The sequence below is a fragment of the Nicotiana sylvestris genome, chromosome 10 (assembly GCF_000393655.2).
Source record: "Nicotiana sylvestris chromosome 10, ASM39365v2, whole genome shotgun sequence".
NCBI lineage: Eukaryota > Viridiplantae > Streptophyta > Magnoliopsida > Solanales > Solanaceae > Nicotiana > Nicotiana sylvestris.
This window is the reverse complement of record NC_091066.1, coordinates 70396903-70412757: the sequence shown is the minus strand read 5'-3', so window position 1 is coordinate 70412757 and position 15855 is coordinate 70396903. Positions and strand designations below refer to the sequence as shown.

The 15855-nt window shown below is 37.6% G+C and overlaps 2 protein-coding genes across 3 annotated transcripts; one reads left to right on the top strand and one right to left on the bottom strand.

The window, feature by feature from the left end:
• Positions 1 to 5182: 5182 nt before the first annotated feature.
• Positions 5183 to 10838, bottom strand: LOC104211509 (uncharacterized). Of its 2 annotated transcripts, XM_009760573.2 has the most exons (9): positions 10756 to 10838; positions 10491 to 10653; positions 9903 to 9961; positions 9494 to 9620; positions 7859 to 8007; positions 7370 to 7477; positions 7140 to 7259; positions 5842 to 6015; positions 5183 to 5566 (listed from the first exon to the last, which is right to left on the bottom strand). In XM_009760573.2, exons 2-9 carry the CDS (start codon positions 10579 to 10581, stop codon positions 5465 to 5467), a joined length of 930 nt encoding a protein of 309 aa, XP_009758875.1. In that variant the 5' UTR covers positions 10582 to 10653; positions 10756 to 10838; the 3' UTR covers positions 5183 to 5464. The 2 variants fall into 2 exon arrangements, with proteins under 2 accessions (XP_009758875.1, XP_009758874.1); XM_009760572.2 differs by having other exon boundaries at positions 10491 to 10807.
• A 289-nt stretch (positions 10839 to 11127) lies between these two features.
• LOC138879488 (uncharacterized) lies at positions 11128 to 11645 on the top strand. Its single transcript, XM_070159100.1, has 2 exons — positions 11128 to 11259; positions 11391 to 11645. The coding sequence occupies exons 1-2, from the start codon at positions 11128 to 11130 to the stop codon at positions 11643 to 11645; spliced, it is 387 nt and encodes a 128-aa protein (XP_070015201.1).
• The last annotated feature ends 4210 nt before the right edge of the window (positions 11646 to 15855 follow it).

The following is a 15855-nucleotide window of genomic DNA, read 5'->3' as shown; positions in this document are numbered from 1 at the left end:
ACGCTTCTTAGTGTGTTGGAACCAAATGATTATTCATAAATGCGAGAATTTTAGATGTAAGAGAATATAGCAATGAATGCAATTTGTCCAGACCAAGGGTGATGTAAGGATTTTTATTTGTAATAAGCCAAAAAGCCCCCTTACAGAGTGTTCTCCTTTCTTTTTATGCAACGCGGTATTATTTTATCCTCGAATCTCATTTGTACGAGGACTCGGGGATGAATAATACACGCGCCGCTTCCTTCATCCACCATTATTCTTTTTACATCGGTATCCACAATACGTAAAGTTATAACCAAAGCATCATAGTGAGGGAAAGACAAACCGTCGGCATCTGACTTATCGAAGATGATACTATCTTCGAGGTCGTCGTACCGTTCGTGAGCGATTGACCGTTTGAGTTTGTGTGTAGTGGTGAACTTTACGTGATTGATTGTCGCGAATGATCATTTGTATAGTACAAGCGGGTGAAGGTGGTTTTGGGGTCCTTGAGGTTGATCGCGCCCTCGAGCGAAGTTAGCCCGTCCTCGGTCGCTTAGCAGTTCTTTCAGGTGTCCCTGGTTTAGCATTCTTACTACTTCCTACCGCAGGCCTATGCAGTCTTTGGTCTTATGCCCCCTTTCCTGATAGAATTCGCACAGAACATTCGATTTTCGGGTGCTCGGGTCGGATTTCATCTTTTGCGGCCATTGCACCTTTGTGCCGAGCTTCTCTAGTGCATACACTATTTCTGAAGGAGAAACGCAAAAGTTATGAGTGGATAATAGTGTAGGCATACCTCTTTCATTTTGGTATGGTACGGCATGTCGAGGAATGATGTTTGCGTGTCGTGGAGGAGGTGGGATGGATGTCCGGATGTAAGGCTAATGCCTCTCTCGACTGAAACGGGGTAGTTGATCCCTTTGGCCATCGTTATGGCGATCTTTCCTTGTTTTAGTTTGGACTGATGTCAGCCGTTGGATCGGACCATTGAGGTCGTCCTCGTCTGCTCTTACTTCGGCACAATAGGCATTGTGGATTTCTTCCCAAGTGGTGGGAGGGTATTTTATGAGTCTATTAACAGCTTTTTGTTCGCTTTTGACCCATTTCTACTTAACCCGTTTTCGAAGGATACTACCGCCATCCCCTCTGATACGTTTGGTAGGCCCATTCTTACCCTATTGAATCTAGCTAGGAAGTCCCTGAGTCCTTCACCAATCGTCTGTCTAACAGCGAAGATGTAGTTTACCCTGGCTTCTGCCTTTTTCGCTCATGCATGAGCGGTGATGAATTTTTCTGCCATTTCTTCGAACGTTGATATTGATCGTGCCGACAATTGGGAGTACCAAGTCAGCGCTCCCCCCTGTCAGGGTTTCACCCAAATGTTTTCAGCAACACTGATGACACTTGTTCTTTCGACAGATCGTTGCCTTTTATGGCTGTGACGTAATGGATTATGTGATCTTTCGGGTCCGAAGTACCATCATATATTTTCAAGTATGGTGGCATTTTGAAAGTTTTTGGAATGGCGTAGGGGGCTATCCCTTCGTTGTATGGTTGCTCGACGAATCGGCCGACGTCCCATTTTGGTAGCAACTTCGGAGCGCCCAGTATTTTATCAACCCTTTCTTGGTGCTCCTTCATCTGATCGCGGAGCGCCTTGTTCTCATTTTCCATTTCCTCTATTTTCTTTAGGATGGTTGTGAGTGTGTTGTTACATGCATCGATAATAATATGAGTGTTACCTGTGTGTGGAGTTTCTAGTTCGCGGGTAACTGTTACAGCGTCTGCGTGTATTGAGCCTTCGATGTCTCTTTGAACGGGTTTATCAAGTATGTTACTTAGAGTGTTTGTCAGCCACTCTTCCAATAGCCTTTTCACAACTGGTGGTGTTTCTCCTGTTGCGGATGTGGAGGCCTCTTTTTCGCGCGAAGCAGTTACGCTCTCATGTGGGGGAGGTGAAGCTTCTCCTCTAGGTGTGGCATTTGGTGTTCCGTTTTTATTCTCCTCCCTGCTGTCTTCGTCGATGACGTTTAGGAGGTTGGTTGAGACACCTGCTATTGCTTTCAGCCTTGTATCTCCTTTTCCTGCCATTGTTAACTTGTGCAAAGCTAGGAAGAGGCAATTATCTCTTTCAAGGGTTAGTTTATGCAAAGCTAGATGAAACTAACATCTTAGCTAAAGAAATCCCCACAGACGGAGCCAAATTATTTGACCCAAAAGATATTGAAACCTTTTTGATTAAATCAATTAATAAAGGTGAAGAGGTAAATCTCAGCTAAGTGTAATAAAATCTAGATTGAATAGTATAAGAGAAAGACAAGGTGAACAATGTTTCTTAGTGTGTTGGAACCAAATGATTATTCATAAATGCGAGAATTTCAGACGTAAGAGAATATAGCAATGAATGCAATTAGTCCAGACCAAGGGTGATGTAAGGATTTTTATTTGAAATAAGCCAAAAAGCCCTCTTACAGAGTGTTCTCCTTTCTTTTTATAGGGGACAATCCCCCTTTTTACCCTAAAAAAAATACTACACAAGAAATATTCGAAAGGCATATTCCCATTGCTCCCTATCATGCTAACACTACTACAGACGTCGTGTATTCTCTAACCGCTATTAGTTGTTACCGTTCATAACGATTGAAGGGCGTCGCGTTGTAAGGACCTCGTTCTTTGCTACACTCGATAACGGTCGTGGTCGTCCAAATTTTGACCTATACAAATAGTACCTCCATGTAATAGAATCATCCATGTGTTGATCCAAGACAGAGGTGCTAAGAGACTGTAACGGAGAACAAAATCTTGCAATCTCCCAATCATTTAAGTTCCTTGTTAGAAATACATTCCATCCTTGAGCATCAAAAAAACAGCTATAGGGGCATTATGATGCAGTGTTGTCAAAGGCGCGCTTAAGCCCTGAAGCGAGGCTCAAAACATGTTGAGCGCTTCGCCTCGCTTTGTGGGTGCTTTAGTATCGCATCAAGGTCTAAGGCATATTATTCCTTGCTAATGAGTAATCATGAAAAGGCGATATTAAACAATTGATATTTCACTTTATCATAATTTTTTTCCAATTTCTTTGTCCATATATTTGTTATTCATGCTTATAATTATTAGTCTTATACTACATATACATATTTTTACTTTTTCTCCGGTTGCACCTTTTTTTCATTAAAATCCACGCTTTATTTGCTCTTTGCGCTAAAGTCTCAATGGACCTTAGAGCTTTTTTGCGCTTTTCGCCTTTAATAACATTGTATGAAGTGAGGAAATGTTGTGGAAGAAGTCATTTAAATTCCGATATGGGTTTATTTGCTCTTGGCACACATGATCGGATAATGGATATGCATGCAGATCTTAGATCAGGCTAAAGCTTCATTTGATATCAATTGAGCTCAGAGTCATGTCAAGACTTGTGTGGATTATAAGCTGTGTTGCTCGGACTCAACTGCGGGCATCTGATATGGGTACAGATCCGAGAGTCGGATTCGACAAAATCTAAATTTTATGATTCGGGGATGCGGATCTAGGTATGGATACAGGTACTGGGATTTGCCTAAGAAAATTCAAAATTATAAAAATAGAGCTATAAAAATATTCTAAAATTTGAGAGATATTATGTGAAAAATTTGCATGTTTATCGAAGTAGCGAATATGAGACAAAAGGACTATAATATTGAAGGTATGACATTTCCCGTGTCTTAAATCTGTTTCATCTTTTATTTTGGGAAAGCAAAATCTCACCCCCCCCCTCCCTCCCACACACACCAAAAAAAATTGCCCATGGGCTTTGGTCAAAGTATCCGAAGTTGGTTGACCGAATATCAAACGTGACGGGTTCGGCATAAAAAAATAAAGAGTCCGCCTAACTTAGGTTATAAGCAGCTCAATCTCTACCTATTCGGTCAATGCCTAACAGAACACTGATTTGCTGTTAACTTGCTTCGGATTCTACTGTGTTTTACTGTTTATTGTTTGAGAATAGGAACGTATACACATTATATACAGATTTGAGGAGGGTGTAGAAGATTGATAAATAGATTATATGTATGTGCAGAGAAAACCCTTTATAAGAAGAATATGATATAAGCTTCAATGGTAGTGATGTTGACAATTTGGTGAAATATCTCAAAACCGTTGCACCTTGATGAGAAGGAAAATACACCTTTGCCTGATTTCCTTGCCTCCTTTTAATATTTATTGGGTACCTGAATTTTTGCGCTGTATATATTAGCACCTCCGTGGTGCTGTTAGATGTAGAAAAATTGCTTACTTAGCAAAAGATTTTGGACTTCTTCCCGCTTCTCATTGGTCTTGATCTTTTCTTTCTTTTACTTTAATTGATTCCAGGTTGTTTCTTCATCACTGTTGGCATTGGCCACACTTCTTGATGTTGTGGTCAGCGCACAACCTGAACGGTCTGTTTCTGTAGCTGAGTCAAAGCGTGCTTCTAAAGCCAAGGCCATTGCTGTGTCCTGTGCTGAGAACTTGCTATCTGCTCATAAGTTATTTCTGGGATTTCTGAAGTCTGAGAGCCCCGCTATTCGCTCAGCCACTTATTCGGTCATGAGAAGTTTCATAAAAAATATTCCTCATGCTATTAAAGAAACAGACATTACACATCTCGCGGTTGCTTTCCATGAAAAGGATCCCTCTTGCCATTCATCAAGGTGGGATGTGATCTTACTGTTTTCTGAAAAATTTCCAGAGAGTTGGAGTATCTTGAAAATTAAAATATCTGCTTTAAGTAGGTTCTGGCATTTTCTTCGAAATGGTCGTTTTGGATCCCAGCAAGTATCATATCCTGCTCTGTTATTATTCTTGGATGTTCTACCTGCACAAGCAGTTGAAGCAGAGAAGTTTCTTCTTGAATTCTTTCAGAATTTGTGGGTACAATGGCGAAGACTAAAAGAACTAATAATGTTCACCCTATCTTGTACAAAACCTAATTCTACATAAGAATCAATGACAAATTACCACCAATGGTAACAGAAAGAATGAATAAGGGACCACTAATGAAAATTTCAATAGTTTGGGCACAACACCTGCTCCTCAGGAAATTGGAATGCTTATGCCTTTCCAAGAATGCTCCCTTTCTATCTAGTGGATCCTACTCAAGGATCAGGAGTAGCTCATATACAACTTATGTTTCCAGAAGAAACATTACCCACGATAATTCATAAAAAGGCAGGAGATAGCATTCTATGTCAAGAGTTATCAAGAACTGCATTAGAAGGAAGTGTATTATTCTTCTAAACCAGGAATTATGCCATACGACAGAATCTCCGATACTTCTATTACTTGCATGAAGCTATGCAGAGGTGCATTGTGCTTTCAAGGAAAATAGTGGAGGATAAGAAATACAACTAAACCTACAATTTTTGAAATTGACTTGGATAAACAACACAAGAAATAGTTTCTATGCTTTGTCTTCTCCGACAAGAACTAACAAGATGGTTCCTTTTCAACCTCTCATGCTCCCTCAGCGATTGATTGGAGTGTGCATCCTCTCAACTATCCTATTCACTGCATCACGGGACATGACCAACGTGTCATGTAGCAAAATGCTGTAGACATTTAGACCCTGCCAAGGAACAAAAAAGATAAGGGATTAGCTTTTTTGCGGTCATCTCAAGTGAACAACTCGAACAAATTGTGTAGCTTTCCCTATTTTAACCAACCGTATTGCGGGCACAAAAAGCTACATAATTAAGGATTGTGGCAAAAGAAAATTATGCATAACAATATCAACAATGTTATAAAAGTCATTTTAACAAACTCGCATGAGCGCAAGCCCAAAGGTTATTGTGGAAACACATGCTTATATGCACACTGATGCTAATATAATTGGAAACTTACAATTGAAGGCAACACATTGACATAATGTACATTCTGAGTAGCCAACTTTAGCTTTTCACTGATTGGGCCACCATCTACCAGCAGAAGCTTCTTGGTATTCTCCAATTGGTTGAAATAGTTCACTATGTTCTTTGTTTTGTGCGAAGAAATTTCTAAATCCTCAAAAACCATAAGCTGCATGCAGTGCAATTGACATAACTAAATCAATGAAGTAATGCAAGAGAAGAAAAGCTTAAATCATTTTTTGTGAAGGAAAGCAGGAGTTACACAACACAAATAACCACAGTATATGCCACTAGAACTAACCAAATATAGTTAAATCTGGAGGCTGATCAAGACTGAATAAAACTGACCAACTCTTCCTCAACTAGGGAAGAGCTCACATGAAATTAAAGTTCATTGTTCCGAAAAATAGGGAGCTTTAAACTCTGAAACTATAAACTAAAGCAGTCGTCCCTGGAAGAAAAAATCTCTCAAATCCAGCTAGAACTAGCTCTAAGGCACAAACATAGTACTTCATGACTCCAATACCAAAAAAAGAATCATAAATTGAAATCATTGAACTCCAACAACAACAAAAAAATTGGTTGAAATCGAAATTCTTTTGCATATCAAAATGCTTCCTAACATGAAGAGCACCAGAAATGCCATACAAAAGAAGCAAGGATTCGTCTCAGTGCCCATTATGATCACAGGAAATGATAACCAAGACTGGCAATATACATCCAAACTACGGTGGCGTTTGATTGGAAAGCAATAGGTCTGTTTTTAGTAGAAATGATAATGGGTTTGATTTCCAAAGATGTGTATTTAGATTTGACTTTGAGTTTGATTTCCAGATAAAATGTGTAGTATTAGATTTGATTTTGGGAAATGGAAAACAATTGTATTAAAGAAAATATCACTCAAACCCTGAGAACTTCCTGGTTGCTTTCAGCCTTTCACTTCTCAAAATTATTTGGTTGCTTTCATTTTGGTAAAGGTTACTAATAGATTAAAACCGAGTGAACATTTATTTCTATTAAACATATTCTTGAATAGCCAAAAGAAAAAAAGTTCCAGGAGAGAGGAAGAAAATCAGACAGCAAGTTTTGGCCTTTGTTTTTCTTTTCCTTTTGATATGTTAATTTCACATTGCTGTTTCATTTCAAAACCCAAAATAAGTGTTTGAAACCAAACAAGTCATCATTTACTCTTTGAGTTTCTATTTTATTTTGCTTTCTTTACACTCCGAGGTTCTTTTGAGGAAAAGTTCCCAAACAAAAAACAATGCATGCGTGGAAGGGGATGTGGCTTGCCTTCCCTTCAGCTGCACGAGCTGATAGTGCAATCTTCAATCCTAGCCGCCGAACCTTCTTATTCAGTTTGATTGCGTGACTTCGTGGCTTTGGACCGTGCATAGTTGCACCACCTCGAAACTGCATCGATCACGAAAACCCATTATAATATTTCTGAACCGATATCAAATCATGCTAAATTGTGATGAATTCAAAACAATCTGAAAAAGAAAACGGCAAGATGATGTAACCTGAGCACCACGCAGTGTTCCATGCCTTGCTCGCCCAGTTCCCTTCTGCCTCCACGGTTTTCTACCAGTCCCACTAACTTCACTAATGGTTTTAGTTGAATGGGTTCCCTGCAACACTCATCGAGAGTAGGTCAACAACACCATTTGAATCCTCTACTGCCTTGGCAAGTAGCTATAATTTACAAAGCTTGTAGAATCAGGGGAACAAGCATAAAAGATAGTAAAACAATTTTCTTTAGCAAGGCGATTTTTGCCCCAAAGGCATATGAGTTTCTGTGGTTTTCATATGCCTCAAAATGATCATCCTGATTCTCTTTTTTCCCCAGTAAGTCCCTTTGTTTCCCAGAGAAGCAATTGACAGTAAGACGAGAAATGGAAAATGATAAATGCTCTTAAGCACGGGAAACACAGAGTAAAACAGGAATAGCTTGCCAATATGTATGCTCTCTATAATTAAAAATTTGGGATTCAAAAGAATCGTGCACATACCTGCTGAAGTTTTGCTAGCTGCCATCTCACAACACGATGAATAATATCCTTCCTAATTGGCACATCAAAAACATCCCCAGCCAAACACATAAAACCCTTGTCTTCATTATGTAAGTTCGTTACTGGAATGACCAGGTCCTGATGGAGCCCTGCCACATACAGTAATCAAAATGGTAATTACACAAAATCAGATGATATAAATTCATCCACTGGAGTAATTTTTCAGTATAAATGAGGCAGGGAATTATATGGACGCAAACAATATACCAACTCTATTTTGTACTATCAATATGAGGCAATCATCCTTACAAAGGGCAACATATGATGATCTAGGAAGTGTATTCTCATAGTAGTTGAAATGTAAACATATGATGATCTAGGAAGTGTATTCTCATAGTAGTTGAAATGTAAGGCAGGCAACAAACAGTTTCAACTATTACTTCTTCGTTACTTCTAAAGCTAAAGGGGAATAAAATAGCAGATTGTACTTAAACCAACAACGTGGCGATCAAGGAAAAAACATTTCCATGAAGCATGATAGCTAGTTGTGTTTTCATTATATTCCTACAGCTTCTAAGTTAGTCATGGGAATATGAGGAACTATAATTCCATTAATCAATACTCTACAATCTTTTTGTGCCAAATAGCTGACCTCAACATGCTTAGTATTGCGGATAGTAATTGTTGTTTTTGTGCCAAATACTTAAAAGTACACAAGCCCCATTCTCCAGAAAGCTAAGGAGTAAAAGTGAAACTTCCCCAAAAAAAATGCAGTCGATGCCAAAGATACTTGTTCTGCAAGATGTAATATCCAATAACGTACTACTTTACGCTATTCTTTATAAACTGAGGGGGTTCACTAAAAAAATACTTGTAGGTACTACACAAAATGATTGGAATAGGATTATTCACCCAATATGGCTACCCAATTAAACACTCATTGCAATTACAAGATGATTGATCTATATAATGCTATTACCATGTCATTCCAATTATAGTTCTTAGATGCTTGCCACACTTTTGGATTAGGTGGAGCATTATTATCCCAGTGAGCAGCAGTGTTATCCGTTAGGAATTCCAAGTTCTGTCTAAGACATTGCTTGGGTGTTGAAAGCAGAGAAGGGGAACAGCATGGAAAGGGACTCCCCAGGGAGTTATGTTGACCACATGGAGGGAATGGAACTGAAAAACTTTCGAATGTAAGGAAAAATCCTTCTGCAAATGTAGCTGATTTGTGTAACTTTTTGTATACTAATGTTGAACTCACAATACCCAACATGTATAGATGATTGGACGGTTTTTGTGAAAATAAACTTAAGTTAGATAGGTTTCCTTTTACCTATTCTGTACATGGTCTTCCCCTATTGTAATACAATTCCTTTACGAGTCAAAAAGAAAGACTACATTTTTGCTTTCCTATCCAATCCTGTTCCATGCTTGTAATTGAGACATAGTAGTAGTTGTTGTTGTTATATCATATTCTATGCATTCAAACACAGCCAACATTTCCAAATAAAGCATTTGGCAAGCAGGTTTTAACTATTAATTGTCAGCATATACAACAATGAACAATAAAATTTCTAGCAGAAGTGCCAGACCACTAGGCAATTAATGAAAATGTCAAAATCCTTATACCTATCTCACGCTCTGGAGTTGAGACACGTTTCTTAGTTAATAGATCTGAAGGAAATGAACCGTCACTGGAATCAGGGGTCAGGATGGAAGTTGAATATCTTCGACAAGAGAGGAAGAATGACTCATCCTGCATCGAGAAATTAGAAATAGGTTTATCATACATATTAAACAGGACTCTCTTTGACACTACGAGGTTTCACTATTCGATTCATCTTTGCTCATCTCAAACTCTATCTAAATACAAGCCTGGACAGCTTAACAAGCACCACTAAGCTAAGAGAACATTAGACATATAACAATAGTGTTTAATATACATATAAAGAGTACTCTAAAGAATATCAGTAACAACATCTCATTGAAATAAGCGCGCAATGAGGGGAAAAAAGAACTTACAATGACAATTATTTACCTTTCTGAAGACAGAAGATTCCACACAAGGCACATCAACCCCAAGAATATGACCCTTCCCTGTTTCACAAAATTATAAAAAGAAACATAATATGCATCTTAGGATTCTTAGCATCCATAGAAGCAAGTGAAAATTGTACTACACAAATAGGGATAAATACAAATTTTTTTGTGCATATATTAACTTTTGAATCCCCTTGCAGTGGCAAAAGGTAGTTCGAAAATTATATTAGGGTAACAAGTTTGAACCTTTTGAATCCCTTAATTAAAAATTTCTAGTTCTGCCACTGCTTTAAAAGACATAGGCAGATCCAACATTAAGACAGCAGATATAGGCACACCAGTGCCTTCTGCACTAACTATACATACGTATAATTGCAAAAAAAAACGAAAAGATACAATCTTTATATTAATCCTGAACCATTGTAACACAAATACAGTGGGTGATGTGTGTGTGTATTACTCTGCACCCACTGACTTTAAATCTTGGATCCACCTGAAACTAGATTTTACAATAAAGATTTAATTTTTCAATAAAATCTTGAAAAAAAAAAAAAAAAGGGTTTGTGAAGAAGTGAAAAAGGAATACCATTAGAAGCAGAAAATGGAGAACCCAAGCGACCAAGTGAATTTAGAGAACCAAAAGACCGCAAAATCCTCCTTGAAATGGACAAAGCCATGCTCCAGATTCAGCACAACACAAAACGAATCAATCACACATTAATCAGCTCCAGCGAATTTTCAAACTTCAGCTAATAGAGAAGAGAATAAATGGAGATATTATTAGCTACGAAGGGAAAATCGAATGAGGAAAAGGAGGCACACAGTGAAATGATCTACAATTGCAAACTCACAAAAGGCAGTGTGTTAAACCCTCCCCGTGCGGCTAAACCCCGATTTTGAAACTCTTTTTTTTCTAGGGAAAAGGCTCTAATATACCCCACTACTTTGAAAAATAGTACATTACTCTCCCCGTTATACTATCATCCCATTTAAAGGTCTACCGTTAGAAAAATGGTTTAAAATACCCCTATTTTTAACAACCGTCCAATAAGGCAATTAAAATACCAACTGAAAAGCTAAGGTAGACAGATCTGACCCGTAAACTGTTAATATAACCCATTAAATGTCTTCTTCTTTCCAATACCTGTGCATTGCGAAAAATTTTGGGTTCGTATCAGAGAATTTTTTTGCTCATCTTCTCTCCTTCTTTCCTCGAATGTGAAATGTCTCAAGGAAGCTCATCTACTCTCGTCTCTTCTCAGATTAAGTGTCATTATGGTTTGATAGCCAGCCACTTAACTACGAAAACTATTGCTAATCCTGGAAGGAAATTTTATAAATGCCCTAAACCTAAGGTTTGTTGGTCTCATCTTCTAAGTTTGTTTTTTCTTTTTTCCAGTTGTATAATGTATAACTACAAATTAAGCTTTTCAATTGTATAAACTATAAGTGTTTTAGTCTAAATGCAATTTACTGTTATTGATAGGATTATTCATGTCGGTTTTTCTTGTGGGAAGATGAAGTTTTCCCAGTTAATCCTATGAGTGCAAATAAAGAATTGGGGTCGTCAATGGATGTTGTTATGTTGGACATAGAGAAATTGAAGCAAGAAGTAGCTGCCATGGAGGCTAAAAATTATTCTCAAGTGATTAAAGTTTCAATATTGGAAGAGAAAATATCAAAGACGTGGATCATTCTATTTATAATATTAGGACTATTTTTGGGGTTCGTTGCTGCTTAAATGAAGAAATGATTGGCTTAGGAGATGTGTTCATTGTAATGTTAGCTGTAGTTGGGAGTTAACTTGTATGTGTCTAACTTGTGGGTGTCTAATATTAGGTTGCATTGCTACTTAGCTGCTTTGTATTGTTAACGTTTCCTACTATGTTTTATTGGTTATTTTTGTTGTTTAAGTATAAAGCTTTCTTGTATCATAATTCCCTTTATCATAAACACAACATATCTTCAATATAGTTCCCTTTGTAATGTATATCCCTTTGTGACAAACACAACATATTTCAACAACATAATGAAATACATAGCTGGACAGTCAGCATAACTTCATTAAAATTCAGCTAACACTTCATTAAAACTCAGCATTCACTTCATTCAGCAACATAAACATTACAGTTACATAACTTCATTCATAGACAACATAATTCAACATCATTCTGTTGAAAGGACCCAAAAGGGATGTCACTTTATAACCCCAAAAACTGATACCACCCAAGTAATAAAATGACATTCACATTGAAAAGTTTAAGTTAAAGGACCTAACAGTTAAGTTAAAAGTATTGTCACATGCAGTAATTACATCAATCCAAGACACAAGAAACTATCACATGTTCAGAACTTGACTAGTTATGTGCATTGCCATTTCCTTTTCTTGACTTCATCTTGGCTAGTCATTGCCTCTCTAATTGGTTTTCTGTTATGGCAGCTTTTCCTCTCCATGTAATATTTTTGGGTGAGTAAGGAAGTTGTATTGGCAAACTTACACCACTGGCGTCACCAACAAAGTTAAGAGTCCTTGTTCCAGTTGTTGTGCCTAGTTGCTCCTCCTTTGGAGTCTAGTCTTTGCCTCTGACACACGCCTTGGCATTATAGGTGGGTCTGGATTGTTTGTTTCTGGATAGTCGAAACCTGCTTTTGGATAGTCAAAATCTGCTTCTGCATTGCTAATGGATTGCTTCCTAGACAGGGATGGTGTTAGCATAAACATGTAATGAGATCCAGAATTGTTGCTTGCTTGATTGGCCTGACTGGCTTGTGGTGCTGTCAGTTGCAGCTCCTCTTCTAAGGACAGCCCTGGAGCAGCTGGAGATCTAGCCATGTTCTCCTCATGTTCTTCATCAACCAATGTCCTTGATCTCTTTTTTGTTTTCTTACCAAACTGTGGCTGCTTTCCCTTGCTTTGCTGTCAATGATATAAAGTAACATAATTAGGACACTATATTAATTCAGTTAACAAGTAATATAGTAAGGGTGTCAGGTTACCTTTTGACATCCCCTAGCATTATGCCCAGACTTTCCACATGTGGAACAAGTCATCACCCTGCCTTTTCTGGATTGGGACCACTCCCCTTGCCTATTTATTGTCTCATTCTTTTCTCTAGTCCTCTTCATTTTAGGCCTACCAGCCATATTCACTATCAGGGGTGGATCCATTGCATGAGTTGACTCTATATTCCAGAACTTCTCTCCTTTAATTGGTTCTAACTTATGTGCATAAGTGGAGAGATAAGCCTCATTGGTGAACCACCAATGAATCTCAGACACAAGATTTACTTTTTTGTACAGTAATGCTCTGATTGCATGAGGACATGGGATCCCAGTGAGGTTCCATGTTCTGCAAGTGCATTTTTTCAGGTTGATGTCCACTCTATACTTTTCAGTAGTTCCTTCATTCACCTCATAACCATCTTTTCTATTAGAATCAACAATACATTTTTGTGCACTATTCAAGAATTGATAATATAACTGCATGGTAGGAGGACTTACATTTTCAGTCCAAGACATCACTTCACCTTCATGCTCTCTCAACATATTCATCACCTTAACTCTTATGTCTTCAAGCATTCTGATAATTGGCTTATGCCTAACATCTAGTATCCATGAGTTGAAGGATTTTGTTAGGTTATTGTCCACTTGTTGGTTCTTGCATACTGTGTCAAAGTATGCTCTACACCATGATTGTGGAGGATACCTCAACAAGTCTTCAGCAGCTTTTTCATCAATTTCTCCCAAGTTTTTTAAATGATCCTTGAAGTCTTCTTCATAGCTACGCTATGCACACCACCACAAGTACTTTTTTTTGAAATCCCCAGCACCCCATCTTCTACACCAGTTAGCCTCTATGTGCCTCACACAGTATCTGTGGTGTGCATCAGGAACTATTGCCTGAACTGCCTCAATCAAGCCCTACATATATAAGATGCAGAAAATTAAACATCTAAAAATAAAAAGGAAACAGTCAATAATTTTAAAAGAATAACATTGAAGTAAAATAGAATAAGTACCTTCTGCATGTCTGGCATGAATGTGTATCCTTCCCCTAGCTTGAGGTCTAATGAATTGTTCAACAATGTCAAGAACCAGGTCCATGTGACCTTTGTTTCTTTATCCACAACAGCCCAAGCAATAGGATAAAAATGATTCATTGAATCAAGAGCAACATCAACTAAAAGCTGACCTTTGGCCTTTCAAGAAGGTTCCATCCAAGCCAATAAAGGGCCTCAACCCACTCTTAAACCCTACTTTTAGAGCATGAAAACAGATATACATTCTAGAAAATCTTCTTTTTCCTTCAGCAAGAGCATCATTTGATAAGGTAACTATTACATCACTCTCTGGATTACTCAGCCTCAATTCATTGGCATATGCCTCTATCTTATTATACTCATCAGTAAAACTACCAGCAAGGGATTCAAGTATCATTCTCTTGGCCCTCTTACACTTTGCATGGCTAACATTGATGTTGAAAGTATTTTTTAAGGTCATTTTCATCTCCTTAACTTTGATCATAGGATTCTCTTGCAACTTGTTCTTAAAATATTCTGCTATGGTATTTTTGTCTATTTTAGGGTTGTCATATGCAGGGTTACACTTGTGTTTTGACTTAAGAGTTTTGATCTTAACCCTACCACCATTCTTATCCTCGGAAATTAGACATACAAAGGGGCAGCCAACCTCACACATGTACCTCAGTCTAATGCTATCACTCTTGAGTTGTTTTAGACCATAACAATTGGCTAAGCAATACAAATTTATCACTTTTCTAGCCTCAGGTATATCTTTGAATGTCATTCCTTTGTATAGCTCTTTGTATTCAATTAACTTTTCAGAAATCTCCCTCTTTTTTTGTAGTGCAATTACTTCTAAATTATCTGAAAGAAGAGTCTCATCTTCACTCTCATTTGAACTACAATCAATTGCAACCTCACAATCTACTGTTTGTGATTCATTATGGTCGATAATATTAGGAACATGAACCCCCATTTCACTATCCTCTACAGCATATAACCATGTTTTGTAAAGTCCTAATACCATCATCCCCTATTACTTCATAAAATCTACTAGAAGGACCACAAATTATCAATTATTGGACACTAACATACCCTATAGTAGATGAGGTATATTCATTTACTAAATCTATGAAAGACAGAAGGTCAGAATCATATTGTTTCCAAGTGTGCACCAACTTTCTTGTATATAATACTTTTTGGAATTATTTTCCAGTCACCTCCATAATTGAATAATAAGTCCACATTAACCATCTTAACCTACAAAATAAATAAGAGAAAGGGGTTAACCGAATTGAATATAATATAGTACAAACCAATAAATGGCAGAATTTATAACAAAATTGAATATAATAAAGGTCAGTCCCGTATGAATCAGATAAAATAGTATAAAGAACTAAAGGGCAGGCACATGAGTCACGATATTATTAAACAAATCTACTGGTGGATCACAAATTGTAAAGAAACAATAAATATTTACAGTATTCAATAAAGGAACAACAGAAAAATGTCCCTCTTGGGGACCATATACAATCATCTTTGCCAGAAACAAAAGCCCCCTTTCCCCAAAAAGAGATAAAATGTAGTCCCACATGTAAACTCTACACTAAAGAAACTGCCATACAAAATCCACATAATAGAGACTCACTACATCCGAGAAAACACACATGCAAACACTAAACTATAAAGGTTAACAGAAACCCTAAATCACCTTCAGTAAAAAGAAGATTAACATCGGACAAACAAAGAAAATAGGCGAAATAACAGCAACCAAGTTTAATAGAACTATACCTTTGAAGGATTTTACAGAAAATCTGGAAGAGAATTGATGCATACAGGAGGAACCCTAAATCGCCTCTTACACTCGTTCTCTCAGCTAACAAGAAAAATGGACCCTTTTCTTTATTAAAAACGGGTCACTAAGTATTT